The following is a 7,813-nucleotide window of genomic DNA, read 5'->3' on the forward strand; positions in this document are numbered from 1 at the left end:
AACCAGCGGCGCCCCGCCGCCCCTCCGGCCCCGCGCTCCCCCCCTCCGCCCCGTTCCCCGCCGAATCCCGCGCCGTCCTTTGTTTACATGGGCCGGTGGCTGGCGGAGGCGGCGCCGCCGGGGGAGGGAGCGCTGCTGTGCTCGCACCAGCTGTTTCCCGCCTTGAGACACACGCACACACACACACACGCCCGCTCCAGCCCCGGCGCAGTCGCTCCGCGCCCGGCCCCGCGCCCAGCGGCGCCCCGCAGCCCTCCGCTGCCCCCCGCCCGGCATGGAGTACTTCGTGGTGCCCGCCCAGAAGATGCCCTCCCTGCAGCACTTCAGGAAATCCGAGAAGGAGGTCATCGGCGGGCTGTGCAGGTGGGGGCGAGCGGTATTCCGCAGCGCTTTATTCATTTCCACCTTTTATTTTATTTATTTTTTTTTTTAAACGCGTTTATTATTATTATTTTTTAAACCTTTGAAGATAACATTTTTTTTTTTTCCCTCCGTTCTTCTTTATTTTATGCTTTATCCCTCCCCCCCCCCTCTCGTCCTCTTCCCCCCTCCCCCCTCCGCACCGCTCCCCCCACCCCGATCCCCGCTTCTCCTCTCTCCCCGCACGTGGGTGCCGCTCCCGGGGCCGCCGCCGCCGCCGCGCACATGGGGCCGTGCGGCCGGGCCCCGACAGCGGCCATGCGGCCCCGCGGCCCCGCACCGCCCCGCAGCGGGGGGGAGGGAGGAGGGGGGGGCGGATCTCACGGCGCCGGGCTTCGGGGGCGCGGGGAAGGGAGATGGGGGGGGGAGGCGGGAGCGGCCCGCCGGGAACGGGGGGCGCTGCCGGGGGGCGTGCGGCGGGGGGGTGTGTTTACTGCCGGGCCTGGCCGTGACTCTGCAGCCCTCCCGGAGGAGGCGGGCCGGCCCCGGGGCTGCCGGGACATGTAGTGCGGCGGGAGCGGCGCTAGGCCCCGCCGGGCCACGCCGCGGCACAAAGCGAGCGCGGGCCGCGGGCCGGCAGGCAGGGGATGCCCGGCGGCGCTCCGCCCTCGGCCGCGGGTGGGGCCGCGACGTCCCGCCGGGTCCCCGCGCGGCTCGGCGGAGGCCCGCGGGGCGCGCCCGGATCCTCGCGGCCCGCTCGTAGCGCGGGGCGGCCCCGCCCCGCCCGTGGGGCCGAGGGAGCGGAGCCGCCGGGCCCGGCACCGCGTGCTGCGCCGAGCCGGGCCGCGAGACGGGAGGGCGGCCGGCTTCCGAGCGCCCGGCCCGGGGCCGCGAGCGTGGCCGGCGGCGGCGTGCCGCGTGCTCGGGGCCGCCCGGCTCGTGTGCGCCCTGCAGGCCCGGCGCCGTGCGCTGCCACCCGACGGCCGGCCTGGGGGCGTCCGGCGTGGGAGCTCGGCGTCGGCCTGCGCCGCCCGGGGGCTCGGAGGGTGCCGGGGAAGCCCTGCCTGCGAGCTCGGGGCCGCCCTGCGTGTGAGCTCGGGCTGCTCGGGGCCGCCCGGCTGAGCTCCGTGTCATCCTGCCCTCGCTGCGGGCGTGGGGAACCCCGGCGCGCCCCGCCTGCAGGCGCGGGGAGCTCGGGAGCAGCGAGCCTGCAGGCCCGGAGTCACCCTGCCTCGCCTGTGAGCTTGGGAAGCCCTGGGGATGCCGTAGCTGCGAGCTCAGGGACGCCCGGCCTGTAAACATGGGGAGCTGGGTGCACCGTGCCGCTGACCTCGGGGACACCTTGCCCTGCCTGTGAGCTTGGGGAGCCCTGGGGATCCCTTTCAGCTCAGAAGGTTTGGGGGTGGCCTCTTTGGGGGTGAACTTAGGGACGTGCTGCCCTTCCTGCGGTCTGGGAAGCCCAGGTGCACTCTGCCTGTGAGCTCGGTGCATTGCCTGCCAGCTTGGGGAATCCCAGGGATGCCATGCCTGAGAGCTCAGGGAGCTTAGAAGCACCCCGCTAAGAGCTCGGGGTGCTCAGGGATGCCCTCCATGCCCATGAGCGCACACACAGTGTCCCTGTGATCAGGATGGTCAGCTGGCTCTGACCCTCTGCAGTTTTGTTTCCCTTGAGGTCCAGGTGAGCACGACGTCCTGCTGGGTTGCACCACGGTGCCTCTGCACAGCCAGGGAGGGAGGGATCAGTTCTACTTGCCTAGCCTTCACCTTGTGTCCACATGTGCTGTGGTGCAGAGATGGAGCTGTGGACACTCCAGGGCTTTGCCTGCCCTGGCTTTGTGGTGTGAGCATCCAGAAGAGCTGCCAGCATGTCCCGCTTGGCTGTGCTGTGCACCGTGGCCAGTTACAGGTGGGCAGTGGCCGGGCACCACGTGGGGTGAGCACCCACTCCTGGCGTGGCAGCTTCTGAATCGAGGCATTTCTTTTTTCTCCTTTCCGTATTTAGCTGTCACTTTTTAAGTCTTTCCCCAGGAAGAGCAGCTGGGGAAGGTTACGAGAGGTCCGCCACCGAGGAAGCTGGCTCTTCCTCTTCCTTTTCCATTTCAGAAGCTGCTTCCATGCTGCCTGGCTCTGGCGGGCTGGCTGCTTCCCCGTGTGGGGCTGCAGCTGGGTGCTGGCCTTGGTGACCCCACAGCCATCGTTGGGCCGTGGGAGGGGGTCGGTGTCCCTGGGACCCCTTGGCAGGCTCACCGTGCCGTGCCGCTGGCCTTTGGCACCACTTGGCACCTGGATACATCTTAATGCACCGTGTGGAGCCAGCGCTGCGCCGCACTTCTTATCTGCCCCGTGCCGGCTGCCTGCCCCTGCTGTTTTGTCTGCGGCACCGTGTGGCCATGGCTGTGCCACGGGGATGGGCTGCAGTGTGCGTCACTGTGTGCCCGGCTGTCACCCAGAGCTTGGTACCACCACATCGCCAACCTCTGCGTGGGGTCGGACGAGATGCAGGGCCATGTGCTGCCCCTTCCCCTCCCGCTGCAGATCCCCTTCGTTCTGCACACCCGTTGCCCATTGTGCTGGGATTTCAGCTCGCCATACTGACTCAGGGCCCCCATAGGAGCCGAGCAGGGCGCAGAGCCAGACCCCCATCCCTGGGGCGTTTCCCAGCCCAGCTGCGGGGCGAGGGCGCGCAGGAAGCAGGCGGGAGCTGCGGCTTTGGGCGGGACGGGGGCTTCTCCGCCGGGAGCTGTCAGCTGGAAGCCATCAGCAGGGCGGAGAGAGCCTCCCTTCTCAGGGCCACACACGCCGGTGGCCCCGCGGGGACGCAACCGGCGGTCCCAGCCAGCACGTGGGCACGGCGCGGCACCGCGGAGATGCCGCTTTGCTGGTGAGGCGTCTGCTGGTCCCCTTCCTGCCAGCATTCCAGAGCTGCCTTGTGGGTGTAGAGTTATCCCCCGCTAGCTTCCATCTAGCCGCTCCCCATCCTGCCTGGGGATGGGTTTTGTTGCGGTGCGTCCCCCCAGCCCTAACGTGGAGCTCCTCTCACAGCCTGGCCAACATCCCACTGACTCCGGAGACCCAGCGGGACCAGGAGCGACGGATACGCAGGGAGATCGCCAACAGCAACGAGAGAAGGCGAATGCAGAGCATCAATGCTGGCTTCCAGTCGCTGAAAACCCTCATCCCGCACACGGACGGGGAGAAGCTCAGCAAGGTGAGCGGGGAGCTGGCACCACAGCAGTGGGTGACGCGTTGGGTGAGCTGTGCTGGGAGGAGGGACTGCAGGCTGTGCTGCGTGTGCCGCTCGCGGGGAGCTCCAGTAGAGATGCTGGGTGGGAGCGGGGCTGGGTCCTGGCTCAGAGTCGGGCTGTGCTGCCTCACCGTGCCCATGGCTTTCTCCGCAGGCGGCCATCCTCCAGCAGACGGCTGAGTACATCTTCTCCCTGGAGCAGGAGAAGACCCGGCTACTACAGCAGAACACCCAGCTCAAGCGGTTCATCCAGGTGCTGCCCCTGGGCGCTGGGAGGGGATGGTGCTGTGTGTACTGGGAAGGGATGGCCACAACTTTGAATGGGCTCAGAGCACCACTGCTTCTCCTTGGGATCTGAGTGAGACCCCGTCCTAATAACTGCAGGGTGGAGATGTTTCACGCAGCCATGGTTGTGGATGGAGGCATTGGCTCCATATGCTGTCCATATCCCCAGGAGACGTTTCTCTTTGCGACCCTCATGTTGGGATGGCCGTGGGGGTTTCGCCCTCCCCAGGAGCTCTCAGCTCTTGGGGGGACATTGGGGATGGCCATGAGAGTGGCACTGCCCACCCCTGGTCCAGATTGAGGGGAACCCCTGTATTCTGACACCGCATCCCTTTGGCAGGAGTTCAGCGGTTCCTCCCCAAAGCGGCGACGAGCGGAGGACAAAGATGAGGGCATCGGCTCACCAGACATCTGGGAGGATGAGAAGGCCGAGGACCTGCGGCGAGAAATGATTGAGCTCCGGCAGCAGCTGGACAAGGAGCGCTCGGTCCGCATGATGCTGGAGGAGCAGGTGAGGCTGTGGGGCCAGCACGGCCATGGCTGTGTGTGGGGAGGGCTCGCCCTCTAGCGGGCTGTGCCGTGGGGATGATGGAACCATAGAGCCATAGGATGGTTGGAGGGGACCTCACAGCCCATCTGGTTCCGTGCTGTGGGCTGTGCCCCCTCCAGCTCTGTCAGGGCCCATCCATGGCCTCGTCATCTCCAGGAGTGGGGCACCCACAGCTCTGGGCAGCAGTGCCAGTGCCTCACCACCCACTGAGTAAGGAATGGCCCCACGATCAGCCCTACTCTCTGTCCCCACTTTGCCCACACCATGACCTTGCAGACAGGCATAGCCCAGCTTGCGTCGGGGTGTGTGCAAGGCATGGGCTGCCCCACAGCTCACTGGGTCCCTCTTTGTGCCAGGTTCGCTCGCTGGAGGCCCACATGTACCCTGAGAAGCTGAAGGTGATTGCTCAGCAGGTGCAGCTCCAGCAGCAGCAGGAGCAGGTGAGGTTGCTGCACCAGGAGAAGCTGGAGCGGGAGCAGCAGATCCGAACCCAGGTGAGTGTGGGTGCACCCCACTGCCCCTCCTGCCCTGCAGCTTTCCTGTGGGATGAGCAAGGCAATCATGTACAGAGGTTAGGGCAGGTCAGTGATGCTCTCGGCATCAATGGGAGGCTGTGCTGTACGCACAGTGATGTCCCAACAAAACTCCTTTCTTTTGGGAGTAGAGAAGGGGTTGGTGCAGTGCTGCGCTGCATGCTCAGCTCCAGGCTGTGCTCCCTGTGCCTGGGGCAGGAGGCAGACAAGTCTGGTGCCAGCGTGCTGCTTGTGCTTTCCTCTGCACTGCGCTGCTGCCCCGGTTTGGAGCGGTTCCTTGAGTTGGAGGATCCCAGTGTGGGGAGCTTAAAAGGCAGTGACAAAGCTTGGCTTCCTCTGCAGTCTGGCTTCTGCAGGGATGTTCCCCGCAGGATCCCTCCCGGGGAAGTGCAGCCTATTTTTAGGTGAACTTTCCTTAGCCTCCTGCTAGGGCGGTTCTTTGCATCCGCTGTTTTAACGAGGAGCTCCGAGGGGTGCGGTGCATTCCCAGCTGAGCGGGTCGGGCCGATCAGAATTAGTGTGCATGGGCTGCTGGGGTTTGGCTTCAGCCTCTTGAAAGTCCAAAGCTTCAGAGTATGGGCAGTTCTTTGAGTTCAGCCTTGTGCTTCTTGCTCTGCCAAAGCAATGCTGGCCACAGTTTAGCGTGTGTCTGTGCAGGGCAGGTGGGCAGCAGCTGAGTTGCTGGTGAAGCTCTGTGGTCTCGGTGCTCTCCTCATCACTGCCTTGCCCAGGTGCAGGGGCTGGTTCTCTTTCCTGGTTCTCTCCTTGCTCCAAGCCTGTTACCTCATGTTTGAGTTGGGCACAGAGTGGCACGACATCCCCAATGGTGTGGGGACAGCGAGGTTGCATTGGGGTTCCCCTTGGGGGGCTGCTGCCCTGAGGCTCACGGCTCTGGGTGAGGAGTTTGGGAAGGAGCCATCACCCCGTGCTGGGTGTCCCGGGGGCTCATGGAAGGGTTTGCTTTGTCCCCAGCTCCTGCCAGCACACGGTCCCCCAGCACCCACCCACCACCCCACTGTGATCGTACCAGCACCGCCTCCCTCCCATCATGTCACCGTGGTCACCATGGGCCCGTCCTCGGTCATCAACACAGTCTCCACGTCCCGGCAAAACCTGGACACCATCGTTCAGGTAGAGAGCGCCGCGGGGGGTGTGTGCGTGCGGGGAGCCCTAAAGCCTTCGGGGGGATTCATCGCCTGACTCCTTTGTTTGTCCCCATCAGGCCATCCAACACATCGAGGGCACGCAGGAGAAGCAGCTGCAGGAAGAGGAGCAGCGGCGTGCCGTCATCGTGACGCCCGCACGTGCCTGCCCAGAGCCCTCCGCCTCCGACACCGCCTCCGACACGGAGGGCAACGACAGTGACTCCATGGACCAGAGCAAAGAAGACCCTTTGGGGGAAGGAGAGCTGCCCTGACACCCCCTGGCCTGCAGCCGGGACCGGGGAGCAGGGAGAGGGGGGGAAACGTCAGAGAATATGCTGAAATTTTTAAAAAATACGTCGCGATTTGGGTCTCTTTTATGACCTTTTTCCAATACTGTAACGCTGGAAGCGGGCGCCGTTCAGTGCTCAGTTCCCAGCGAGCGGGGAGAAGGGGGGGCTGGGGCGGGGGGGGGCAGCGAGGGGGGACAGAACTGGAAGCGGGGTGCAGCTGAGCAGCTTCAGGAAGGGGCTTAGGGCTGGGGGGGGTCGGAGCCCCTCCTGGTGCCACCAAACTTCCCCCCACCTGCAGGAAACCCTGCAGAACCAAAGCCAGCCGGGTTTCCCTTGGGATGCTGCAGGGGGGGGGTTGGGATTTTTGATTCCTTTTCCTTGTTGTTTTTTTTTTTTTTTTTTTCATTCTGTTTGAAAGTTTCATTTTTAAGCATGGGGGGAAGAGGGGGGGGCACTCTCGGTGACCGCAGCATCGGTGCCATGGGGATCCTGGGCTCCTTTTGCAGCAGCCACCCCCAGCGCTCCCCTTCCTGCTCCCCTCCTTCCTTTAAGCACTTAATCCGGTTTGCGGGGTTCGTCAGGTCAGAAGAGCTTTTCTGTTTTCGTGATTGTGTCGCTTCTACTTTTTGTTGTGGGCAGGGGGGCCCCACTTCTGTCCCCCCCACCCCCCCCCGTTTGGCTGTAGGGTTTAGGCCAGTTGTGTGTAGAGCCTTGTTGGTATTTGGTAGGTTCCTCCCCAGCCACAGCTGTTTCTCTCTCGGTTTCTTTCATTGTTTTTTAATTTTTTTTTGTATTTTTTTTTTTTTTTTACGATTTTCAGGTCTTTGTGTTCATTGAGAAGCTATTATATTTTGTTAAGAAAGTGAAAAAAAAAAAAAGAGGCTTGTGCCTTTGTAAAGAAACAAAATAAAGTTTGTACTTTGTTTTTTAGAAGCTCTGGCCCAGCGTTTCTTCTGTGGGCTCTGGGGGGGGTCGGTCCGGGTCCAGGGTGCGCAGGACAACGCCTGGCTCACCTGCACCGTGCTGGGGGGGCTGTGGGGCCGGTTCTGATGACAGCTCTCAGCTGGACGGTGGGAGGAGCGAGGATTTCTGTGCCCACCCGGTGTGCCCCAGCAGGTGGCTGATTGGGATCGCCGCGTCTCTCCTGGGCTTTGAGGACAGCCGTCTCCTCCCATGCTTTTTGGGGGCCACCGCTTAGGCTGTGGGTCCCTCCATCTCCCACTCACATGCCTGGGTTTGAGTTAAGGTTAGGGTTCGCCTGGCATGGACCCTGCATCCCCGCTGTGCCCTCGGCTCCGCACCGTTATCCCCATCCCCGCCACCCTCTGCGCTTTCAGCCTTTGCGAGCAGGGTTCCGATCCTCCGATGTCCCCGGGGCGCTGCGCAGCGGCTGTGCCCATCTTTAG

General features: G+C 63.8%; 1 protein-coding gene across 5 annotated transcripts; it reads left to right on the plus strand.

The window, feature by feature from the left end:
- Positions 1-91: 91 nt before the first annotated feature.
- Positions 92-7,340, plus strand: TFAP4 (transcription factor AP-4). Of its 5 annotated transcripts, none has more exons than XM_031595275.2 (7): positions 92-363; positions 3,403-3,568; positions 3,759-3,857; positions 4,230-4,400; positions 4,796-4,933; positions 5,945-6,103; positions 6,195-7,340. In XM_031595275.2, exons 1-7 carry the CDS (start codon positions 275-277, stop codon positions 6,387-6,389), a joined length of 1,017 nt encoding a protein of 338 aa, XP_031451135.1. In that variant the 5' UTR covers positions 92-274; the 3' UTR covers positions 6,390-7,340. The 5 variants fall into 5 exon arrangements, with proteins under 5 accessions (XP_031451135.1, XP_090007624.1, XP_031451134.1 ...); XM_090151498.1 differs by lacking the exon at positions 92-363 and adding an exon at positions 1,367-1,713; XM_031595274.2 differs by lacking the exon at positions 92-363 and adding an exon at positions 1,720-3,241.
- The last annotated feature ends 473 nt before the right edge of the window (positions 7,341-7,813 follow it).

This window comes from Phasianus colchicus, chromosome 16 (genome assembly GCF_987193195.1).
Source record: "Phasianus colchicus chromosome 16, bPhaCol1.hap1.1, whole genome shotgun sequence".
Taxonomy (NCBI): domain Eukaryota; kingdom Metazoa; phylum Chordata; class Aves; order Galliformes; family Phasianidae; genus Phasianus; species Phasianus colchicus.